This window comes from Notamacropus eugenii, chromosome 2 (assembly GCF_028372415.1).
Source record: "Notamacropus eugenii isolate mMacEug1 chromosome 2, mMacEug1.pri_v2, whole genome shotgun sequence".
Lineage (NCBI taxonomy): Eukaryota > Metazoa > Chordata > Mammalia > Diprotodontia > Macropodidae > Notamacropus > Notamacropus eugenii.
The window spans coordinates 330,161,910-330,187,935 of NC_092873.1; the positions used below are offsets into that span (position 1 = coordinate 330,161,910).

General features: G+C 37.5%; 1 protein-coding gene across 3 annotated transcripts in view; it reads left to right on the forward strand.

Moving 5' to 3' along the window:
• The window catches only part of CEP112 (centrosomal protein 112), a 587,248-nt gene that overhangs the window by 175,356 nt on the left and 385,866 nt on the right, over positions 1–26,026 (forward strand). For all 3 annotated transcript variants that reach the window (XM_072645484.1, XM_072645485.1, XM_072645486.1), the window contains one exon: positions 8,057–8,136. In XM_072645484.1, coding sequence (XP_072501585.1) covers positions 8,057–8,136 — 80 coding nt within the window. The remainder of the gene's footprint in view (positions 1–8,056; positions 8,137–26,026) is intronic.

Consider the following 26,026-nt stretch of genomic DNA (forward strand, 5'->3'; position numbering starts at 1 on the left):
CTCCCCAAGAGAATAAGTCTTCAAAGGTCCTTCCTCTTTATCTAATCTTCAGCCTGTCTCTGTCAACTGTTTCCTCCCCTCTTGTCTTCAAACATATCCAAATATACTCTGTTCTTTCAAAAAAATCCCCAAACTCTTCATTAGATTTCTCCCTTCATGATCTCCTCTCTTTCTTAGCCAAAAGCTTTGAAAAAGCTCTCTATACTTGTTGCCTTCACTTCCTCTTTGCTCATTCTTCAACTCCTTGTAGTCTGACTTCTGAACTCATCTCTAAATTGAGATTGCCCTGTGCAAAGTTACCATCACCTCTTAATTGTCAAATCTAAAGCTCTTTAAAAAAAATTAGTCCCACTCTTTCTTGACCTGTCTGCTGTATTTAATACTGTTGGCTACCTTTTCTTGTGAATATGCTTATCTCTTTGGGCTGTTGTGATGCTACTCTCCTGGTTTCTTATCTGACCACTGTTTCTTAATGTCCATTTCTATTTCATCATCCATATCTCATCTCTAATTTTTTTTTTTTACCTAGAGGTTCTGTCCTTGGCTCTCCTCTCTTCCTGTACACTCCTTCTCTTGATAACCTCATCAACTGCCATGGATTTAACTATCATCTCTACTATGAAGATGACACATAGGTCTATGCACCTAGCCCTAGACTCTCTCCTGAGCTTCAGTCTTCCTTTGTTGATTGTTTTTTAATTGGATGTCCTGATACATCTTAAACTCAAAATATCCAAAAATGAACTGATTCTCCTTCTTCCTAAATCATCTTCCTCCTTCTCCTCCTCCTTCTCCCTCAAATTTGCATTTTTATTTCAAAGGCTCCATCATCCTTCTGTTCTCCTATATTGCCAAGGCAATATTCACAGTACCATTGGCCATCATGAATATGCCTGCATAATTCTGAATCACAAAGTATAACAGACTCTCCATATAGAAGGCAGAAGTAAAACATTTATTCCGATATCAGAAAGCCAAATCTGTCACAGTAACTAAGAAGTCAATACACATTACCACTGCAGGGGATAAAACCATTCCCGAACCTCCCCCCTGCCCTGGTGGGATCTTCCGGCAAGGAAACACTCACAAGAGATCTGCCTGCATGCTTGCATCGTCTCTCCGCCACTCCTAACTGCTCTCACCAACTTCCTGATTCTTCTCACTTCACTTTGTATCAGTTCATATAGGTCTTGCTGTGTTTTTTCTGAAACCACCCCCCTCATTATTTATTATAGTACAGGAGTCCTCCATCACAATCATATACCACAACTTGTTCAATCATTCCCCAGTTGATGAGTATTCCCTCAATTTCTAATTCTTTTCCACCATAAAAGAGTTGGATAAATATTTTTCTACATATGGATCCATTTCCTTTTTCTGTGACTCTTTTGGGACACAGACCTCACAGTGGTATTGCTTGTTCAAAGAGTATGCAGTTTCATTACCCTTTGGGTATACTTTCAAATTGCTCTCCAGAATGGTTGGACCAGTTTACAACTCTATTGCCAGTTGTTAATATACCTGTTTTATCTCATTTGTCATTACTGATTGATGTGAGGTGGTTCATTGGTGTTGTATTAATTTGAATTTCTCTAATCAATAGTAATTTAGAAGATTTTTTCATATGGCTTTGATTTTTTTCTGAAGACCTCCTCTTTGTATCCTTTTCCCATTTATCAATTGGGGAATGACTTATTTTTATAGATTTGACTCAATTCCCTACATATTTGAGAGATAAGGCTTTTATCAGAGAAACTTGCTGCAAAAAAAAATTTATATTGCTTCATTGTCTATGATATCTTTTGTCAAAATGCCGTTCTCTTTTAATTAGGTCTGTTTTTGCTTTTGTTTTGTCTGAGATTGATTGCTACCTTTGCCTTTTTCTAGTTCAGCTGAAGTATAATAAATTCTGCTCCAGCACTTTATTTTAACTTTGTGTCTTTCTTTTTCAACTATGTTTCTTCTAAACAGCATGATGTTGGATTCTGGGTTCTATTGCATTCTCCTCTCTGATTCCATTTTATGGGTGATCTCATTCCATTTATATTCAGTCATGATTTGTGTATTTCCCTCCATCTTCTGTTTATCGTTTTCTTTCTCTTTTTATTCTCTCACTCTTCAAAAGTCTGTTTTGCTTCTGAACAGAGCCTTCCTTTATCTGTACTACTTTTTATCATTCCTTTGCTGTTCCCATATCTCTTAACCCTTGCTCCTATTAATTCCCTATTCAGTAAGATTTCTGTGCCCAACTGAGTGAATGTGTGCGTGCGTGTGTGTGTGTGTGTGTGTGTGTGTGTGTGTGTGTGTGTGTATTCTTTTCTCTTTGAACCAGTTCCAGTGAGTGTAAGGTTGAAACTTCACCTGCCAACTCCCTCCTACTCCTCTCCACGCCCCATTGTAAAAGCTCTTCTTTGTCTACCTCTTTTATGTCAGAAACTTTGTCATTTTATCTCGCTTCCCCCTTCTCCCAGTGCACACCTCTTTTTCACTCCTTCATTTTTTTGGGAGACCATCTCAACATAATTTGCTCATACCTGTGCTCTGTGTTTATGTATATTCCTTCTAACTGCCATAGTAATAACAATGTTCTTAGTAGTAACATGAAATATCTTCCCATATAGGAATCTAAACAGCATAACTTTATTGAGTCTCTTGTGATTACTCTTTCATGTTTACCTTTTTTAAAAAATTCTATTTTAGACTCAAATGCTAGAACGCAAATACAGAATAGAGAAAAGCACCAAAAATATGTCATCGACTTAAATATTGGAACTTAAATACAAAATTAAAAAGGAAAAAAAAAACGTCATGTGCATAGTAGAACTTATAAGAGAGGGTTAAAATTATGTAACAATAAATTTTCATTTCAAGAAAGCCTGTATGATAAATAACTCTTGTGTTGGAAATTGTCCATTTTTTTCTTTGCTTTCTTGTGAGTTTTTTTGTTCTCTCCTATACACTTTTTTACTTTGTTCTTTTTTTCTCTTCCCCCTCCCGTAAAGCTATAAAAAAGTTTAGGTACGTTTCTTTTTAGCTATAGATATATACATACATATATACATACATATACTTTCCCAAACATAATTCTACTCCTGATCTTTGTTTTTTATTTTTGTGCATATCTCTTGTTTCCTATCCCTCCTGCCTCCTCTACTTTTCTTCTACGCACTACCTTGCCCTCCTATTACTTCTGTACTCCCCTCTAAGGAACTCTCCCCTGTCCTCCCATTCCCATAAATCTAAACACCATTCTATGCCCCCTTTTGCCTATTACTTCCTCCTCACCTCTAAAGGTCCCTCCCTTGATCTCTCCCCCTCCCTATGGCCCTACTGTTTTATTTCTTCTGAATTTAGAAGAATTTTATACTCTGTATTGTATTGTTCCCTCTTAAACCCATTCCCAATGACAGTAGGTTACCAGAACTACCAGCCCTCCTACTCCATCTAATTCTTCTGTATCATTTCTTCCTTTTGTACTTCATTTGTATAAAATATTTACTCTTTTTAGCTGTTGCTAAATGGTTTTACTTTTTAAATTAATATCCTACTCAAGTTTCCCCCAATCTTGTTTATGTACTACCTATTATTAATAAGAATCATAGACATATATGTGTGTGTGTGTTTGTCCTTCGTTGCTGAAGAATATCATGACATCACAAAAATGATGACATGACTTGCACTTGACTTTGTTTTTTGAGTGAGAGAGGGCTGTGCAGATCACCAGCCTCACTTCTCCTCCATAGTCATCTGAATCCAGTGACCAGATATTCATCAGGATGACTGGAGATGACCCAGGATGAAGCAGTTGGGGTTAAATGACTTGCCCAAGGTGATACAGCTAGTGAGTGTCAAGTGTCTGAGGTGAGATTTGAACTCAGGTCCTCCTGACTCCTGCACTGGTACTCTATCCACTGCACCACCTAGCTGCCCCAGACATATATATATATATACTAAAGTAAAGAGTCTGTCCTTATGAATCCCTTATAATCAGTCTTTGGTATATACTTTATATTTCTTTTGGTTTTTGCAGGTCAAGTCTTCTATTAAGTTCAGGATTTTTGTTAACAAAGTCTTGAAAGTATATGAAATGTCCATTTTTAAAAATTCTGAATAATATTGAACCTTGCAGGATATGACATTTTCAGTTGGAGCCCTGTTCTTTTGTTCTTCGATATATTACGTTCTAAAACCTGTGGTTCTTTAATGTCTCTGCTGCTAGGTCTAGTGTGAGTCTAATTGTGGTACCACCATATTTAAATTGTTTTAATCTTGATGCTTTTAATACTTTATCCTTGAGCTGGGAGTTTCAGAATTTGACTGATATTCCAGTGAGTTTTCTTCATAGGATCTCTTTTAAGTGGTGATTTATGGGTTTGTTCTATTTCTACTCTCCCCCCTTGTTCTAATGCTTCAGGACAATTTTATTTAATTTCTTGTATTATTCTTTTTTTTGTTCATAACTTTCATTTAGTCTGATTATTTTTGTGTTTTCTCTTCTTGATCTATTCTCCAGATCTGTTGTTTTTCTTACAAAATGTTTCACTTTCTCTTCTATTTTTTCATTACTCATATTTTGTTTAATTATTTCTTGATCTCTTAATTTCTCTGGCTTTGCCCAATTCTGATTTTCAAGATGTTATTTTCTTCCTTAAGATTCCGGATTTCCTTTTCTAACTGGTTGACTTTCCTATTATAACTTTCCTGTTTTCTTGGATTGTTCTTTATTTTTTTCCTTCATCTCTGTCATTTGGTTTTTAAACTCTTTTTTAAGATTTTCTGAGAATTCTTTTTGGGCAAATGACCATTTGACATTACTCTTTGGGGGTTTCTTTACTTCAATATCCTTCTCTGAAGATGAACCCTGATTATCTCCATTCTCATAATAGTTTTCTATGGTACATTTTTATCTGTACATCTTTTGTAGCTTTTTTTTTGTAATCACCTCTAACCCTGGGGTATGGAAAACGGTGCATCTTGCCCCAGATCTTCAGTTCTCTCCTCCTGCTTGGAACCAAATCCAAACATCCAACCTCCTTCAAGTGCCTGCAGCTAGGTGGTTTCTCCCCCACTGCTTCTGCACCCACTGGGAGTGTGCTAGTTCCTTCTTATCCGATCTGGTCTTTGCAGCACAGCTGAGTCTGGCATTCTTTATCTGCAGAGGTTCCCTCAATCTTCCTGGACTCAAACACTCAACTCCCTTTAATATCCACAGGGTAAAAGTTCTTATGGCTGGGGGTGAGGTAGCCTCTCAAACCAATTAACCCCAAGGCTTGTCACTTGTTGTGTGAGTGGCTTGCCACTGTATCAGTAAGCACCCCAACATACACGGGGGGTGCCTGCTACCATAGGTTCTTTGATATGCTTCTCTAAAAGGAAAGGCAACTTTTGAGGGGTTAACAATCACTTTAATCAAGCACCAGAGAAAATCAAAATTTCAGAGAAAGCAAAAATCAATAGACAGTGCTTCCAAACTGCCTGAACATTAATGTACAGACATCTTTACCAGAGAGGAAAGCACCAACATCTGAGTTTTCAAAGCTGGGGGACTCTGTAGTGGCTTCCCAGAGTCTCATCCAAAAACTAACCCCCAAAGTAAAATCTCACCCTCAGAGTATGTATATACTTTTCAGAGCCAGAGGGTATGACCCTCTGACCCAGTGCCTCAATAGAAAAAACAAAAGGTACTTGGACCCTCCTACAGAACAATTCCCCAGTCAAGCTTCCTTCATTGGGCAGGCCCATCAATGGATGGGGAAGATCTTCTTTAATCACATTCAAATAGAGGCATTATATTTGTGATTATACTAAAACAAAAACAGCAAATGATCTTACTTTGTTTGACCTCACAGCTACTTGTTGTTAAAATGAACCCTAGCCTGGAAGTGTTTATTCTTCACAGGGACCAAATCTCATCCTGGGATTTTTATTCTGATCTTCACAAATTGTCCCAGGAAGACCTGGGTTGTGCCCCTAGGCTTACTTATCTCCACCTACACTTTGCTCTACCTAATGTGCTATTTTAACTCGTTTGTGGGAGAAAATCTTAAGAGATGGAAATTTTCTGACCTACTACACCATCTTCTTCTCATTTTTACCTTTTAATGTTTCTCTTGAGTCTTGTGTTTGAATGTCAAAATTTATATTCAGCATTGGTCTATTCATCAGCAGTACTTAAAAATACCCTATTTCATTAAATATCCATTTTTTTCCCTTGAAAGATTTTACTCAATTTTGCTGGTAGGTTATTCTTAGTTATAATCCTAGCTTCTTTGCCTTCTGGAATATCATATTCCAAGTCCTGCAGATCTTTAATGTGGAAGCTGCCAAGTCGTGGGTGATCTTGACTGTGGTTCCATGATACTTGAATTTTTCTTTCTGGCTGCTTGCAATATTTTCTCCTTTACCTGGGAGCTCTGGAATTTGGCTGCAATATTCCTAGGAGTTTTCAATTTGGGATCTATTTCAGGAGGTGGGCAATGGATTCTTTCAATTTCTATTTTACCCCCTGTTTCTAGAATATCTGAGCACTTTCACTGATAATTCTTGAAATATGAGGTTGAAGCTCTTTTTTTTTTTTTGATAATGGCTTTCAGGTAGTCCAGTAATTCTTAAATTATCTTTCCTTCATCTTTTTTTCCAGGCGAGCAATTTTCCCAGTGTTTTTTTCTCTTTTTTTATTCTTTTGACTTTTAAAAAATTGTTTCTTGATGTCCCCTGAAGTTATTAGTTTCCACTTGCCCAATTCTAATTTTTCAGAATGATTTTATTCAGTGAGCTTTTGTACCTGTTTTTCCATTTAACTAATTCTACTTTGAAAGGAATTGTTTAGTGAATTTTTATACCTTCTTCTCCATTTGGCCTATTCTGTTTTTAAGAAGCTCTTTTCTTTAGTGAATTTTTGTATCTCTTTTACCATCACACAAATTTTGTTTTTTAGTGTGTTATTATTTTCAGTATTTTTATGCCTCTTTTACTAAGCTGTTGATTCTGTTTGCATAATTTTCTTGCATCTCTCACTTTTTATACCAATTTTTACTCTATTACTCTTATCTTTTTTCTTGAACTTCTCCTGGAAATATTTTTTGGGCTTTTGTCCAACTAGGATTTGTCTCTTTGAAGCTTTGCTTGTAGCTTCTCTGCCTTTGAGTTTGTGTCTTGGTCTTCACTGCCACAATAATAGTTTTTAATGGTCAAATTTTTTTTTATTGTTTTTTCATTTTCCCAGCCTATTTTCTTTACTTTGAACTTTATGTTCAAGTTGAACTCTGTTCACCTAGGGTTTGGGATTCACTGTCCCAAGCTTTAGACTTTTTCAGAACTACTTTTGCATGGTAGAGTGGTCTGCAAGCTTTCAGGGCTTCCAAAGTAATGTGATTTATGGAAAGGTATGGTCTGACATGTGCTCTGATATATACCCAGGAAGGGCTCTTATTTCCGTATACCTCCAGGAACTATGGCTCCTCTTGGCCCTGGAACTTTGACCAGATACCCTTCTTTCCCACAGCCACAAGTGCTGTCTTTCCTCTCTACTTTAGAACTGTGACCAGGACTCCTTTTCCCTTGTGACTGACAGCAATCACTCCTCTCCACTTTGAAACTGTCACCCTGAACCACTTTTGCCTTATATAGTTGCCTGTCAGTGCCAGCTATACACGATGCCAGCAAAGGATCCTTTATAATTTCTTTTTGACCACTTGTCTGACTCCCTGTCTCTTACCATATCTGGTCCTAAAGTTTCTTTTGCTGCTCCCACTGATGTAGCTACCTCCACTGCTGGTGCTTTTGTCATGCTCCAATCCTGGCCCTTTTACCAGTGTCACAGAGCCCTCCTTCCAACCTCCCAAGTTTTCTTAGGCTGGACAAATGTCTTACTTTACCTTTCGTTGCCTCTGCCACTCCAGAATTTTAGTTGAGAAGTTTTAAAGTTGTTAGGATGGCAAGGTTGGGAAATTTCAACTGGCTTGCTGCCTGTCCATAGTCGTGTTGGCACTGCCCCATGTCTTATCATTGTTTTGATTTATACTTAAAATTTCAACATTTTTTTTTGTAATGATAGGTTCAAGGCTTCCAGGATGAGCTTGATAAAGAGAAAGGAGATTCTCAGAAGAAAATTCGTAAATTGGAGGAGGCTTTCAGGTATGTTAATAGTATCACAAGTGCAATTTTTCCTTGAAATGATCTAGTGCTTTATTTCTATGTAAATTAAATTACTAGCATATTCACTTTATGCTTTTGTAAGAATCTTGCTATGGTTTTATTTGAGTGGGGTTTCCAGTATATTCAGGGTTTTATCACTAATTTGTAACAAATTTTTAAAGAAAAAAAATCAATTCACTTGTTTATTTAGTGATAGGAATATAAGACAAGAGAGTTTAATTGGTTTTGTATGCTCCCTTATAAATAAGTTGCAACAAATTTTAAAAATATTAAGACATTCTTAGGACATTATGAAAACCCTCTCTTTTATAGTGTGAATTCATTGGAATAGGAATTTAGGAGTGTGTTCCAGTAGTATATTAAAGATTTATTAATTTTGTGTTCCTGGATATTACCTACCAGGGCATATGGTGTACTCATTATCAACTAATTCACAAGGCATCTAAATATTTTAAGTTTACAGTTATTAATCTTATAGTTTTAAAAATAAGGACTTTGATATTTTCTTTTTTTATCCTGATTTTCTTATTAATTTATTTTAGTCTTCAACATTCGTTTCCCCAAGACTTTGATTTCCAAATTTTCTTCCCATCTCTCCCCTCCCCCATCCCAAGATGGCTTGCATTCTGATTACCCCTTCCCCTAGTCGGTCATCCCTTCTATCACCCCAACCACTCCCCCTCTTATCCCCTCCCCCCCACTTTCTTGTACGGCAAGAAAGATTTCTATACCCAATTGCCTGTACATCTTATTTCCCAGTTTCATGTAAAAACAATTTTTGCCATTTATTTTTAAAACTTTGAGTTCCAGTTTCTTTCCCTTTTTCCCTCAATCCCCAGTCTCATTGAGTAGGCAAACAATTAACATAGGTTATAGATGTATAGTCATGCAAAACACTTCCATAATTGTGCTGTTGTGAAAGACTAACTATATTTCCCTCCATCCTATCCTGCCCCCCATTTATTCTATTCTCTCCTTTGACTCTGTCCCTTTTCAAAAGCATTTGCTTCCAACTACCCCCAATCTGTCCTACTTTCTATTGTCCCCCTCCCCCCTTTCCCCTTACCCCTACTTTTCTGTAGGATAAGATACCCAATTGAATGTGTAAATTATTTCCTCCTTAACCCAAATCTGATGAGGGTAAGATTCACTTATTCCCTCTCACCTCCCCTTTTTTCCCTCCATTGTAAAAGCTTTTCCTTGCCTCTTTTATGTGAGATAATTTACCCCTTTCTATCTCTATCTTTTTCTTTCTCTCAATACATTCCCCTATCACCCCTTAATTTTGTATTTTAGATATCATCCCTTCATATTCAAGTAACCCTGTGCCCTCGGTCTATATGTGTGTGTGTGTATGTATGTGTGTGTGTGTGTGTGTGTGTGTGTGTGTGTGTGTGTATATATGTATGTATGTATGTATATGTGTATGTATATATGTGTGTGTGTGTGTGTGTGTGTGTGTGTATTCCTTCCAACTACCCTAATACTGAGAAAGATCTCATGAGTTACAAATATATTCTTTCCATTTAGGAATGTAAACAATTCACTTTAATAAATCCCTTATGATTTCTCTTTCCTGTTTATCTTTTCATGCTTCTCTTGATTCTTGTACTTGAAAATCAAATTTTCTATTAAGATCTTGTCTTTTTTCATCAAGAATGCTTGGAAGTTCTCTGTTTCCTTGAATGTCTATTTTTTACCCCTGAAATATTTTATTCTCTTTTGCTGGGTGAGTGATTCTTAGTTGTAATCCTAACTCCTTTTTGACCTCTGGAATATCATATTCCAAGCCCCTTGATCCCTTAATACAGAAGCTGCTAGATCTTGTGTTATCCTGATTGTTTTTCCATAATACTTGAATTGTTTCTTTCTGGGTGCTTGCAATATTTTTTCCTTGACCTGAGAACTCTTGAATTGTGCTACAATATTCCTAGGAATTATCCTTTTGGGATCTCTTTCAGGAGGCGATTGATGGACTCTTTCAATATCTGTTTTACCCTCTGGTTCTAGAATATTTGGGCAGTTTTTCTTGATCATTTCATGCAAGATGATGTCTAGGCTCTTCTTTTTTATCATGGCTTCCAGGTAGTCCAATAATTTTTACACTATTTCTCCTGAATCTATTTTCCAGGTCATTGGTTTTTCCAATGAGATATTTCACATTGTTTTCTGTTTTTTCATTCTTTTGATTATGTTTTATAATTTCTTGATTTCTTATAAGGTCATTAGCTTTCATGTACTCCATTCTAATTTTTAAGGGATTATTTTCTTCGGTGGGGTTGTGAACCCTCTTTTCCATTTGGCTAATTCTGCTTTTTAAGGCATTCTTCTCCTCTTTGGCTTTTTGGACCTCTTTAGGCATTTGGGTTAGTCTATTTTTTTTGTTTATTTTTAACACAGTTTATAACAGATAAAGCAATTCAAACTTTTGGTCAGGTGATACATCTTTTTATAGCATTTACAATATGGACCACAAAAGAATTTTTTTTTTTTTAAACATAAGCCGACTGAGACACAGATAATATTTATGTTGCTAACTTCACAATCTCTTGCTCTAATTGTCTCCTCAGCATTACAAAGAATAAAAAGACCCTAACTCAATGTTGTTGGTCTAAAGTCCTATGCCTAATAGCTTAATTTTAGGCAGCCTCGGATGTTCCTCTACCCATAATCTATAATTGAATAGATCTGGTATTAAGCTTACAAACCTTTTGACTATAGGGAATTGCCACCAAGAGTAGGGACATTTCAGGGAAACAATATCTCCCCAATTTCATGTCTGTTCCAGGCAGGAGTAGATTGTCCACTTGTATTCAGTCAGGCTTAAAGTCTGCCAGGTATCATTGGGGAAATTAAGTCTGGAGACTCCCACCTCAGCCCATGCCGATCAGCTCCTCTCCCACTCTTCCCTTGAGATCACCTATGCAGTTCATACCAGCATCTCATGAGCATACTGGCATCATGTAATGGAGGCTCAGATCACCTTTCTTGCTTCCCATACCTGGAGTCAGACTCAGAAGAACAGTCACTTAATAGTCCCACATCATCTAAAAGTGGCAAGTTCCAATAACCAGGTTTCAAATATGACTATAGTTTCACTTTGGCTAAGGAACATCTTTTAGGCAAGTCTTAAGTGGCTTACATGTCTTTCTATACATGTTCTAGTTCCTGATTAATGGCAATCATAAAATCATATTTACCATTAAAACCTTGACTTTTCCATCAATGCCAAATTTTGTCGGAGGTTACCTTCCTCTTGGAAATTTAGACTGAAATTCTTTTCTCCAAACTAAAGATGTCATTGATTTATTCTCAGTAATTAATTCAGTCTATTGTTTTAATACTAATTGCTTTTACCTCACTTTGTAACATGACCAATTTTTCTCCCCCATCACCCCCCTCTCCCCACTTCCTAATACCTTGCATTTTGGTTGCTCCCTCCCTCATTGTACCCTCCCCTCCATCACACCCCACCCCTGTCCTATTCCCATCTTCCTTCTTTTCTTGCAGGGCAAGATAAATTTCCATACCCCTATCCCTGTAATTCTTATTACCCGATTATATGCAGTAAAAATTCTCAACATTTGTTTCTACTACTTTGAATTCCAAGTTCTCTGCCCCCCTCCCTCCCCAGCCCCACTAAGGGGGGAAGCAATTCAATACGGACTAAACATGTGTTGTTTTGCAAAAGACTTCCATAGTAATCATGTTGTATAATACTAATTATATTGCCCTCTGACCTACCCTATCCCCCTTATTTTTCCCCCCTACAGTTGACCTTGTCTCTTCTCGAAAGTGTTTATTTCTAGTGACTCCCTTCTCCCATTTGCCCTCCCTTCTAACATTCCCTTTGCTCCAGTTGTTGCTTCCTCTCCTGCTTTCCTGTGGTGTGATATAAATTTTCATATCAATTTTAGTGAGCATGTTATTCCTTCCTTCAGCCACATGTGGGGAGAGTAGTTTTATTCCCCCCCACCTTCTCCCTTATCTCCTTTATTGAATAAGATTTTTCTTATCTCTTTTATGAGTTATAGCCTGCACCGTTTCATTACTCCCTTTCACACCCCTTAAGTTTCATTTATTTATTTATTTATTTATTTGTGTGTGTATGTGGTATCATCTCTTCTGATATAACACACCCTGTGCTCTCTATGTGTATGTGTGTGAGTGTGTGTGTACAATCTCTCCGACTACCTAAATACTGAGAAAAGATTCAAGAGTTAAAAATATTTTCTTTCCATGTATTAATGTAAACAGTTCAGCTTCAGAGAGTCTTTTATGATTTTTCTCTTTTTTCTTTTTCCCTGTTTACCTTTTCATGGTTCTCTTGATTCATGTCTTGGGAAGTCAAAATTCTAAATACAGATCTGGTCTTTTCCTTGCCATGAAATCTTCAAATTTGTCTCTATCACTGAATGTCCATTTTTTTCTCTTGAAGTATTATATTCAGATATGCTGCGTAGGTGATTCTTGGCTTCAATCCCAGTTCCTTTGACTTCTGAAATATCCTACTCCAAGCCCTTTGTTCATTTAATGTTGAAGCTGCCAGATCCTGTGTTATCCTGATTGTATTTCCACAATACTCAAATTGTTTCTTTCTAGCTGCTTGTAGTATTTTCTCCTTGATTTGGGAACTCTGAAATTTGGCCACAATATTCCTAGGAGTTTCTCTGTTTGGGTTTCTTTCAGGGGATGATCGATGAATTTTTTCAGTATCCATTTTGCCCTCTGATTCTATAACATCAGGGCAGTTTTCCTTGATAGTTTCGTGGAAGATAGTATCTAGGCTCTTTTTTTGATCATGGCTTTCAGGTAGCCCAATAATTTTTAAATTATTTCTCCTGGATCTGTCTTCCAGGTCAGCTGTTTTTCCAAAGAGTTCTTTCACATCATCTTTTGTTTTTTTAAATTTTTGGTTTTGTTTACTAACTTCTTGGTTTAACTCATAGTCATTCTTTTCCCTGGACTCAGTTTTCTCTTTCAACGAATTATTTTGTTCAGTGAGCTTTTGAACCTTCTCCTCCATTTGGCTAATTCTGCTTTTTAAACCCCCCTTCTCCTTGCTGGCTTTTGGACCTCTTTTTCCAATTGAGTTAGCCTCTTTTTAAAGCTACTATTTTCCTCAGCATTTTTTTTTTTTTGGTTCTCCTTTAGTAAGCTGCTAACTTGTTTTTTAAGGTCTTCTATTTCCTTAGCCAAGTTTAAGTCTCCTTTGGGGGGTGGGCCCTTGACTTCCTCTGACAGTATGCCTTGTTCTTCCTCATCCAAAGGGATGGGGGGAGACACCTGTTCCCCAAGAAAGAAACCTTCTGTGGTCTTATTTTTTTTCCCCTCTTTCTGGGCATTTTCCCATCCAGTTACTTGACTTCTGAGTTTCCTCTCCACACCCATCTCGCCTCCAGTTCCACCCAGCTAGCGCTTAGGGGCTGAGATTCAAATGCTGCTTCCCAGCCTCAGGGCTTTCGGCAGGGGCAGGGCTGCTATTCAGTGTGATATTAATATCAGCTGCTCAGGTGGGGGCAGGGTCACCACGCAGGGCACAATTCCCTCAGGGGGTTTACAATGAGACCTTTAACAGTGAGTGTGGGCTCCTGCCTGCTTTGGGAGCCCCTGTCCTCTGCTGCCTGGGCTGCTGCCTCCTGAGGGGGCATGAGTTATGGGGACACCCCACTCCCCTCTCAGCCAGCCAGAAAGACTCTCTCACTGACCTTTGGCACCTGTGGGTGGAGAGACCTTCACTGCCACTGGAGATTCTGCCCCTGAAGCCTGCTCAGATCTGCTCCTCTCAGTGCCGTTCGGCCAAGGCAGGGCTGGGCTCTGCTCTGGGTCTAGTGTGCGAAGGACCTTCCATGTCAGTTTTTCAGGTCTCTCTGGAACAGAAATCTCCACTCCATTGTTGTGTGGCTTCCGCTGCTCCAGAATTTGTTGGGAGTTCTTCTTTACAGGTATTTTATGGGCTGTGGGAGCTAGCATATGTGTGTCTTTCTACTCCGCCATCTTGGCTCCTCCCCTGCGTTAGTCTATTTTTTAAGGTATTATTTTCTTCAGCATTTTTGGGTCTCCTTTAACAAGCAGTTGACTTATTTTTCATGATTTTCTTGCAATACTCTCATTTCTCTTCCCAATTTTTCCTCTACTTCTCTCACTTGATTTTCAAAATCTTTTTGAGCTCTTCCGTTCATATTTTTCTTGGATACTTTGGATATAAGAGCTTTGACTTTATTGTCTTCTTCTGGTTGTATGTTTTGATCTTCTTTGTCACCAAAGTAAAATTCAATTGTCTTAGTTTTTTTATTTTTTTATTTTTTTATTTTTTATGCAGTTTGCTCATTTTCCTGGCCAAATACTTGACTTTCTAACTCTTTATTAAGGTAGAATTCTGCTTCTTGTGTGTAGGGTATCCTGTCCCAAACTTCAGGAGTTTTCTGCAGCTGTTTTCAGAGATACCTCTAGGGGCTTATAAATTTTCAGTTTTTCCAAACTAGTACGATCAAAGGATAGGTGTTTACTACTTGGCCTACATTCTGTTCTGTGAGTGATCACAAGCTCTCTTTTTTGCCTTCGAACTGTGAGGGGTATTCTCTCTCCGTTGCACCATAAGCTTCACCACACCAGCACTCCTTACCTTAGAACCCAGGACTGGGACTCAGATCCAAGCAGGGGAAAGCAAGAGAATCCTGTCTCAGTACCAGCAAAGAGATCCCTGCAATTGCTCTCTAATCAATTGCTTTATCTCCTTGCCATCTGTGGGCCAGGAGCTCCGGAAGTAGCTGCTGCTGCTGCTGCTGCTTTTGTACCTCCTCTACTGCCCTGAGTCTGGGGCTGACCACATTCCTCTCTCACTCAGGTCTGACAGTTTTTCTACTGACTTCTTATGCTGTCTTTGGTGTTTGTGAACCAAAGTGTCTGGACATCACCACAGCTGCCCATGATTCAATCCCCTGAGACCTGCTCTGGTTTTGTCTATGCTGGCACAGCCCGTGCTGGACTGTGCTCTGCTCCCAGTGTGGTGCGATAGACCCTTCCTGTTGACCTTCCAGGCTGTCTTAGGTTGGAGAATTGTTTCACTTTGTCATTTTGTGGATTCTGCAGCTCTAGTATTTGTTTACAGTTCTTTTTTTACAAGTATTTGGAGGAATTTGGGGGAGAGCTCAATTAAGTCCTTGTTTTTACACTGCCAATTTGGCTCTGCCCCCTAATATTTTCTTAATGAAAGTCTTTGAAGTTCACCTTGAATATGATCATTTTTGATGTGTAGTGAATGAAATTGCTACTACATAATTATTATGCATTGTTTTCTCTTTTTATTGAATTGCTGAAGTCATTCACAATAAAATTATAGTTAAGCTTATATTGTCTTCCATTTGTCCCTATTTCCTTTTCCAAATTCCCTCATTTTCCTCTGTGAACCAAGTACAATTTCTCTTCTGTTACTTTAGATCACTCTACTTTCAGGCAATTTAACTTACACTGGCTCTCTTCCACTCACCCTCAAAGACTCTTCCTTCACCTCCCTTCATGCTTATTGCCTCCTTCTCTAGGTTTGTAATTTAGCTTAAATCATTAATTTCCTTTATTTTTATTTAACTCTTTCCCTCTTTTTCCCCTTCTTAGTTAAGTAGTCAAGTAAGATACTCTTCCTTTTTTGGAAAAATTTCTGTGTTATTGCCTTGTAAAACTTTCTCCCCTTTTTGTGTTGTGTATACCAGTTTTTGCAAATGAGAAAGATAGTATTATTCCACTGTCAGATTTTTTTCTAGGTTCCTCATTATGAAGTATATTATTAACCTTTGCCCTCCACATGGTGATTTTTTCCCCTTGCTTGAAATCTCCTCTCTTCTCTGTATCCTCCTATATCTTCTGATTGTGACTTATCAGGGATATTCTCATTTCCCTTCTCCTGAGGCAAGATAAATTTTTTTTGAGGTACCAAATTCTTGAAGATTAGCCTATTTTAAGGTCCCCAGTTTCATTTATAGAATATCTTCTTCCATGGGAGCATTCATCAGTGGTAATCCCCTCCTACTATTGAAACAATATTTCCCCCTTTATTTCCTCCTGGTTCAAATTCTTCTTTTGCCTCAAACTATTCTGCTCTCAGCTCTCTTCTTCCAGATGTGGCATTTAAAATGTTTCAGGAGACATAATTTCTGGGTAATTTAATCATTGTATTAATAATGCCAGAATTTTGATAAAAGGATCATCATTTGGCTGTCTCTCTCAGACCAAAGACCCCTCATGGTGATGAGCTCATATTTTTATGCCCATGGAAGAGTAGTTGTTCCTCAGGGTGGCAATCAACTCTGCTTTATAATTAATGAGAAAATGGGTATTACAATGAGAGGTTGAGCTATATTATAATTAGGGTCTTCAGATGCATGACTTGGGTCACCCAAATCTTGATTGAAGAGACTTAACAATTTCTCTATCACCTGTCTGACAAAAGGGAGGATCAACATTTTCCCAGACCTGTAGGAGCAGGAATGTATCCCATAGCCCAAACTTAGAATTTCTTTTATTGTCTTATTAGCCTGAGTAAATCGCTGCCTAAGATTTCCGACACTGATTGATTTCTCTATGAGGAAGTAGAAAAGGGCAAAAATCTTGGTCCCTATATGATGATTAGTTATTAGTAATAGAGAGAAATAATCATTTTTTACATGGGCCACAGAGGTTATTTCCCCTTATGTTCTTTATATCTTTATCTCCCTTTTATGTTCTTTCCCATTCTGTAATTTAGTCCTGCTAAAATATTGATACAACTGTAGGCTAGATATTGTGAGGTCTAGTCCATAATGTTCCAGTTCTGTTTCCCCATCATTATTTCTATTTGAATTCTGCTTTCACCTTTGTCTCCTTTTGTGCTTTTAAAAGGAAATCTCTTAATGGTCTCTCCAGTATTATTTTCTTATTTTTCTTGGTTATTTACCTTTATGTATGTCTGTTATCTGGGGTGTTTAAAATTTAAGTATCTTCAGTTCTAGTCTTTCTAGGAATGCTTCAAATGCCTTTTTTTTATTGGACATACTTTTTTTTCTGTAGTGCTTAGGTTTGCAGGTTAAGTCTGTTTGGCTTGCATCTTTATCTCCTTTGTTCTTTACCACACATTGTTCCATTCCTTTCTGCAGTTTTTGATGGATGCAGAATAGTTTTTTAATCTGAATTTTATTTATATTTGAGTGTCTTTTTCCTGGTTTCTTGAAGTTTTTATTGTTAGTCATTGGCATTTTTTAAATGTCTCAGAGATTGTAGTACATGATTTTGTTCAGTTTTTCTAAAGATAATTTCTAGATTCTTCAATTGAAGCTGTGTCCTGTTTCAGAAGTTCTCAGCAATTTTCTCAGATTTTTGGACTTGTCATGTTCTTGTGGGATATCTACAATCCTTAAATTGTCTGTGCATGTCCTGTCTTTGAGATCAATGTGTTCTGGATTATGGAGATCATATTTTCTTTTAATATTATTGAATATTACTTTTCATTTTCCTGATTGTCTCTTACTTCTTTGTATTTTAATTTCCAATCTGTTATTTGCTTTTCTTCTCTTTGGTGACAATTGCCAGTATGGTTTTACGTTTTTCTCATCTGCTGATCATTTCTGCTGTGTAGGCCATGAATTCTGCTTTCATAATTCTTATCTTTCTTTTAAACCATTTAGAAGCATCTTGTTAAGGTTTCATGCTCTTGGGAACCTATAGAGTCCTCTGTCTCATTGTTGATTCATTTTGCTTTGCTTTGCAATATTTATTTATTCATAGATATATAGAGTTTTTTAGTTGAGCTAGAAGCCATATTACCTTCTGTTATTAATATCTTCCCTGTTGATTTATCTGTCTTTAGTCAAGGTTTTAATTAAGTTTTCTTGCTTTTGAGATATTTGACAATTTCAGTATTTTTTTCCTTTCTATTCTCAGTCTCTCCCTTTCTGATTCCATCCTCATTGATGATGGATTCTCTTGGGACTTGATCTTAAACCCATCTCAGCTTCCTCCTATGGTAGGTAGTTCACATTTCATAGCTGGAAGTCTTTGTCCCAGGTGCCTCTTCTGGGGGATGGAACTGTCCCCACCTGGTAGCTGGACTCTTTCCCTCAGTCTTTGTGGAATGGGACACAGCCATGCATACATATCTCCTGCCCCAGTTTCTTCTCTTGCTTAGTTCTCTGACTGAGTTCTGTTTTAGCATGGAGCACTGATGTATTGGTGTCCCAGCCAGAGTAAACTACTGCTTTTTGGTTTTTTGTTTTTAGTTCTTTTGGAAGCCATAAGCTCTGTTACAAACCCATGTATCCCTTGTGCAGTGCTGTTGCAGGAGTGGGGAGGGACTTTGCAATGAGTCTATTAAAGTTTAGGAATTAGCCATCTCTGTTGTTAGCTCATTGAATTGTTAACACTTGGACACAGCTAAAATTGTGTTATTTCTTCCATGTAATTCCTATTTTGCAGAGGCTTGAGGGATCATGAACATTGCAGAACGTGTCTAGTCTTCACTATTGTTGGTTAAGTGATCCATAAATATATATAGAAGGATTAATAATGTATGTGCATTATTTCTCTCATTTCTTAAGTAGATGAGTTCCTTTTTTTCTGGATTATGTTTGTGAATGGTCTTAGTATAATTCCAAAGTAATAAAAGTTTATTGCTAAACCTTAATTTCAGCAAAAAGATTGCCAATTGGCTGTTGATATGTAAAAAATAATAATCTGTGGACCCACTGTTTCTATTTTTGAATCTAAGGGAATTCCTAGACAGAATTACTCCTGACTACATTTCATCTTCTTCCAGAATGGTCAGATAGTTTATCTTAATCATAGTTATTTTGACCATTTCAACTAAATGCTTCTCCGCTTAAACAAAGAAAAAGTGAGAAAAAGCTCATTTTTTTTTCTATTCTTTTTTTAGTTCAGATCCTGGAAAGTATTCTTTTTTGAATGTATATTAAATGCACAGTTCAGGATACAAAAGCCAGAGGATTATTATTATTCACTTGTTTACCTTGTCCAACTCTTCATGACCCCATGGGCTAGAGCTTGCCAGACTTCTATCCTCAACTGTATCTCAGAGTCTATTCAAGTTCATGTTCTTTGCTTCCATGACTCTTCTTATGAATCTCATCTTCTGCCATCCCCTTTTCCTTTTGTCTTCAATCTTTCCTAGCATTAGAGTCTTTTCCAGTGAGTCTTACCTTCTCATTATGTGGCCACAGTATTTACACTTCAGCATCAGTATTTGACCTTCCATTGAGTAGCTTGAATTGATTTAAGTGTTGACTGATTTGATCTCTTAGCTGTCTAGGAGATTCTCAAAAGCCTTCTCCAACACCACAATTCAAAAGCATTGATTCTGTGGTGATTAGCTTTTTTTAAGTTCAACTCTCGCAGCCATACGTTACTATGAGAAAAGCCATGCCTTTGCCTATACAGACCTTTGCTAGCAAGGTGATGTCTTTGCTTTTTAGTATGCTGTCCAGATTTGCCGTAGCTTCCCTTGCAAGGAACAAGTGTCTTAATTTCTTGACTGGAGTTACTATTTGTAGTGATCTTTGAGCCTAAGAATATAAAATTTGATACTGCTTCCATTTTTTCTCTTCTATTTGCTAGGAAGTGATGGCAGCAGTTGAAAAGATCATAGGTTTTTTTTGTTTTTGTTTTTGTTTCTTTGATATTAAGCCTCATGCCAAGTTTTCACTCTCCTTTTCACCCTCATTAAGAGGCTTCTTAATTACTTTTCATGTTCTGCTAGTAGAGTGTATGTTTTATTATTTTATTTAAAAAACTAGCTCCGAACTTATTAAATCAAAATTTTCTTTGATTAATCCCATAAAATTAAAGAACTACTTTGTTGCATAGTGTATGGAGGGAATTTTTGATTTGTTTTTCAAAATTCTAGATGTATATTTAGTTAATTGATTTGTTCCTTTGTTGCCAAAATTGCTTAGAAATGGAAAATTATCTCTGAATTTCTTGAGGAATAAAATATGAAATGATTGTGCAAACAAAGGTTCGAGCTTCCTAGTATTTTGATTTATTAAGCAATGCATGCCACTTGCATAACAATTTCAGACCAGGACTTCTCAGCTAGGCACTGTACCCTGAACTCAGGGAAAGACATGTTTTTTTTAAACATTAAAAAAATAACATTTAACAGGATATAAATCAGGATGCAAGAGTAGGTAATCTGATTTCTAGTTCGAGGAAAGATTAGAGACTTTCAGAGTTGGAAGGGGGAGAGCAAACACTTGCCATTCCTTGAAATCAGAAAAAGAGGTGTCTCAAGCCTTCTGACATGTCTGCATTCAATTAAAGGAACAAGGAAACAGTAACTGATTGACCAGTACACAGCCAGTTTTTCAATAATTCATATGGGTTGTTCTTTGGACCTCATTGTGTTTCTGATCAGCATAACCTAGGTCCTTAGTTAAAGGTCTTTAAGCAACAGGTAGAAGTTATCTAGCTTGCAAGTCATGCAGGGCTAGGTTCAAACAATACAATTAAGTTATCTCATAATCCTATTACTGAATAAAGGTTTCTTACAAGATAGAAATTAGACTGGACCCATAACTGAATAGAAAGGGAACTGAGATACATTCAAAATTGAGTCACAACATGGAGTCAATGTGGTTTAGTCAGTCTTCACAATTCTCTTAGCTTCAACCCATGATTGTTGTGTATTGTCTCCTTATTGATATTTTCTTTTTTTATTAATTAATTTATTTTTAGTTTTCAACATTCACTTCTAAAAAATTTTGATCTCCATATTTTCTCCTGATCTCCCCCTTTCCCCACCCCAAGATGGCATGCATTCTGATTACCCCTTCCCCCCATCTGCCTTCCCTTCTGTCTCACCCCATCCCTTCTCTGATCCCCCTCCCCTCTCTTCTGGTAGGCCAAGATAGATTTCTACACCCTATAGCCTATATATCTTATTTCCCAGTCGCATGTAAAAACAATTTTAACGTTCATTTTTAAAACGTTTGAGTTACAAATTCTCTCCCTTCCTCCGTCCCCACCCACCCCCATTGAGAAGGCAAGCAATTTGATGTAGTTTATATGTGTGTAGTCATGCAAAACACTTTCATAATAGTCATGTTGTGAAAGACTAACTATATTTCCCTCCATTCTATCCTGCCCCCCATTTATTCTGTTCTCTCCTTTGACTCTGTCCGTCCTCAAAAGTGTTTACTTCTGATTACCTCTCATTTGTCCCCCCTTCTATCATCCCTCCCATCAACTTCTCCCCTATTTCCTGTAGTGTAAGATAGATTATCATACACAATTGAGTGCCTATGTTATTCCTTCCTTAAGCCAAATCCAGTGAAATTAAGGTTTGCTTATTCCCTCTCACCTCCCCCCTCTTTCCCTCCATTTTTCTTGCTTCTTTCATGTGAGATAATTTACCCCATTCTATACATCTCTTTCTCCTTTTCTCAATATATTCCTCTATGATTTCTCTTTCCTGTTTGCCTTCTCATGCTTCTCTTGTTTCTTGTATTTGAAAGTCACATTTTTTTGTTCAGCTCTAGCCTTTTTATCAAGAATGCTTAAAAGGCCTCTATTTCATTGAATATCCATCTCTCCCCCCTTCCCCCTAAAGTATTATACTCAGTTTTGCTGGGTAGGCGATTCTTGGTTTTACCCTACTTCCTCTGACCTCCAGAATATCACATTCCAAGTCCTTCGATCCATTCCTGTAGAAAATTCTAGATTTTGTTTTATCCTCATTGTGTTTCCACAATACTTGAACTGTTTCTTTTTGGCTGTTTGCAATCCTTGACCTGAGAACTCTTGAATTTGGCTACAGTATTCCTAGGAGTTTTCCTTTCAGGAAGTGATTAGTGAATATTTGGACATTTTTCCTCATTTCTTGCAAGATGATGTCTAGACTCTTCTTTTGATCATGGCTTTCAGGAATTAGAGTAATTTTAAAATTGCCTCTCCTGGATCTGTTTTCCAGGTCTGTGGTTTTTCTAATGAGATATTTCACATTGTCTTCTATTTTTTCATCCTTTCGGTTTTGTTTTATAATTTCTTGATTTCTCATGCAGTCATTAGTGTCCATTTGCTCAGTTCTAATTTTTAAGGAATTGTTTTCTTCAGTGAGCTGTTGGGCCTCCTTTTTAATTTGGCCAATTCTGTTTTTCATTCTTCTTCTCCTTCCCTTTTTGGACCTCTTTTAGCAAACAGTTGTTTGCTAAATTTTTCATGATTTTCTTGCATCGCTCTCATTTCTCTTCCCAATTGTTCCTCTACTTCTCTTGATTTTCAAAATCCTTTTTGAGTTCTTCCATGGCCTGTGACCAATTCATTTTTTTCTTGGAGGCTTTGTATTCAGGAACTTTGGCTTTGTTTTCTTCTTCTGGTTGTATGTTTTGATCTTCCTTGTCCCCAAAGTAAGATTCTATAGTCTGTGTTTTTTTCCTCTGTTTGCTCATTTTCCCAGCCAATTTACTTTACTTTTGAATTTTTTGTCAAGGTAGTTCTCTGCTTCCATTGGTGAGGGAGCACACTCCTGTGTGCTGTCCCAAGTTTCAGTGGTTTTGTGTAGCTGTTTTCAGAAATATTTCCAGGGACCTGCAAATTTGCAGCTCCTCCAAGGTTGTATGATCAAAGGAGAGGTGTTTACTCCTCTCCTGGTCTGTACTCTGGTCTGCGAGTAACCAGAGGGACTCTTTTTTGCTTTGAAACTGTGAGGAGGATTCCTTCTCCACTGCTGCCACAAGCTCCACCATATCAACACTCCTCCTCACCACAGGACTGCCAGCCATGATTGTGACCCAGATCCAAGCACGTGCAAAGCAAGGGAATCCTGCTTCATCACTGGCAAAGAGATCCCTGCAATCCCCCACTCATAAGCTGCTTGATTCCCCCAGAGTCTGTGACCTTGAATTCCAGAAACAGCCATTTTTGCTGCTGCTGTTGCTGTGGCCACTGCAGGCTCTGCCCTGCCTTCTCCACTGCCCCAGGACAGGAGCCAGACCATGCTCCTCCCTCACACAGGCCCAACAGCGTTTTTCTGACCTTCCAAATTGTCCTTGATGTTTTTGGATTGAGAAGTGTGAAGACTGCCACAGCTGCCAGTGATTCAGTCTCCTTAGGCCTGCTCAGGCTCCATCTGTGCCAGTGCAGCAAATACTAGACTGTGCTCTGCTCCCAGCCTGGTGCGATAGACCCTTCCCATCAACCTTCCAGACTGTCTTTGGCTAGAGATTTATTAAACTCTCTCATTTTGTGAATTCTGCAGCTCTAGAATTTGTTTAGAGTCACTTTAAACAGGTATTTGGAGGGGCTTTGGGCAAGAGCTCAAGCAAGTCGCTGCTCTTACTCTGCCGTATTGGCTCTGCCCCTACTGGTATTTTCTTTGATTAAATTTTCTTTTGATTTCTATAATTTATTTTTAAATAAGCTTTTAATGACATTTTCTCTTTTTTAAGTCACCATGATATCCATTCTATCTCTCTTCTTACTCATCCCAGAGAGGCATCCCATATGATAAAGAGTAGTATTTTTAGAAAGGGAAAAAAATTCAACACAATTGATTAATACATTGAAAATATACTGAAAACACTTACAGTGTACAACATCTCTGTATTTCTTACCTCCACAAAAGGATAGTTTACAGGTGTCTTATTTCTTCATCCAAGTCCTGTTTGATCATTAATTTTGTTAAATTTAGTTTTGATTTTTCTTTAGAAACTATTTTTTGTTACATTTTAACTTTGAAACCAACTCCTTTCCTCCCTCCCCACTCCATATTAGAGAAGGCTACCACTTGACATAGATTTACATATATTTAAAACCATACTATTCACACTTCCATTTATCAGTTCCTTCTGTAGAGGTACGTAGCATCTTCCTTCATAGGTTCCCTGCAGTTGATTTGAGTACTGATAATACTCAGAAAAACTTAGTCACCCACAGTTACTCCTCTATTATTGGTGTTACTGTATACAGTGTTCTTTTGGTTTTACCCACTTCACACTTCATCATTTCATGCAAATCCCTCCTTGTTCTTCCAAAATCTATCTGTTCATCACTTTCTACATCACAGTAGTTCTCCATCATAATTTTACCACTCTTCTTGTTCAGTTACTCCCCAGCTGACGGACTTCTCAATTTCTTGTTCTTTGCCACCACAAAGAGAGCCGCTTTGAACATTTTAGAACACTAAGGTCCTCTTACTTTTTCTCTTGATCACTTTGGGAAGCACACTCAATAGTGGTAATGTTGTGTCAAAGGACATACACAATTCCACAGATCTTTTGGCATAACTCCAGATTGCTCTTCAAAATGACCAAATCAGTTCACAGTTCCACCAACAGTGCATCATTGTCCCAATTTTTTCACATCCCCTTCTACACGTATCCTTAAAAAAAAAAAGAAAAACAAAATAACAACACTGCAGTGCTGACTAGAAAGCTCAAGACAGACACTGAAAAGAAGTGGTTTAATGTTGTTAACTAATTAACTTTATTCTCTCTTTTTTTTAATTTTTAATTTTATTTTCATTTTTAACACAGTTTATAACAGATAAAACAATTCAAACTTTTGGTCAAGTGATACTTCTTTTTAAAGCAATTATAATACATTAACCAACTGAGACGCAAATAATATTTATGTTACTAACTTCACAAGCTCTTCACCTAATTGTCTCCACAGTATTATTAAGAGTTAAAGGATTCTAACTTATTGTTGTTGATCTAAAGTCCTATGCCTAATAGCTTAATTTTAGACTTAACCTCGGATGTTCCCCTACCAATAATCTATAACTGAATAGATCTGGTATTAAGCTTACAAACCTTTTGAGTATAGGAAATTGCTGGGATACAATATCTCCCCAACATCATGTCAATTCCAGGCAGGATTAGATTGTCCACTTGCATTCAGTCAAGCTTAAAGTCTGCCAGGTGTCAGTGAGGAAATTGAGTCAGGAGAATCCTACCTCAGCCCAGGCTGAACAGCCACTCTCCCACCCTTCCCATGAGATCACCTTTTGCAGTTTATTCCAGCATCTCACCAGCTTACTGGCATCATGGATTGGAGGCTCAGATCACCTTTCTTGATACCCATACCTGGAGTTAGACTCAGAAGAAGTCACTTAATAGTCCCATAGCATCTAAAAATGGCAAGTTCCAATAACCAGGTTTCAAATATGATTATAATTTCACTTTGGCTAAGGAACATCTTTTAAGACAAGTCTTAAGAGGCTTACATGCCTTTCTATACATGTTCTAGTTCCTGATTAAATAGCAATCATGAAATCAAATTTACCATTAAAACCTTAACTTTTCCATCAATGCCAAATTTTACCTGAGGTTACCTTCCTCCAGGAAATGTAGACTGAAATTCTTTTCCCCAAACTAAAGATGTCATTGATTTATTCTCAGTAATTAATTCAGTCAATTGTTTTAATACTAATTGCTTTTACCTCACTTTGTAACATGTCCAATTTTTCTCCCCATCACTCCCCTCCCCCCACTTCCTAATACCTTGCATTCTGATTTCTCCTTCCCTCAATGTACCCTCCCTTCTATCACACCCCACCCTTCCCTTATCCCCATCTTCTCTCTTTTCTTGTAGGGCAAGATAAATTTCTGTACCCCATTCCATGTAGTTCTTATTTCCTGAATATATGCAATAAAAATTCTCAACATTCGTTTCTAATCCTTTGAATTCCAACTTCTCTCCCTCCCCCCTTCCCTCCCCAGTCCCACTCAGAAGGAAATCTATTCAATACAGACTAAATTTGTGTTGTTTTGCAAAAGACTTCCATAATAATCATGTTGTGTAATACTAATTATATTGCCCTCTGTCCTACTCTATCCCCCCTTATTTTTTTCCCCAAAATTGACTTTGTCCCTTTTTGAAAGTGTTT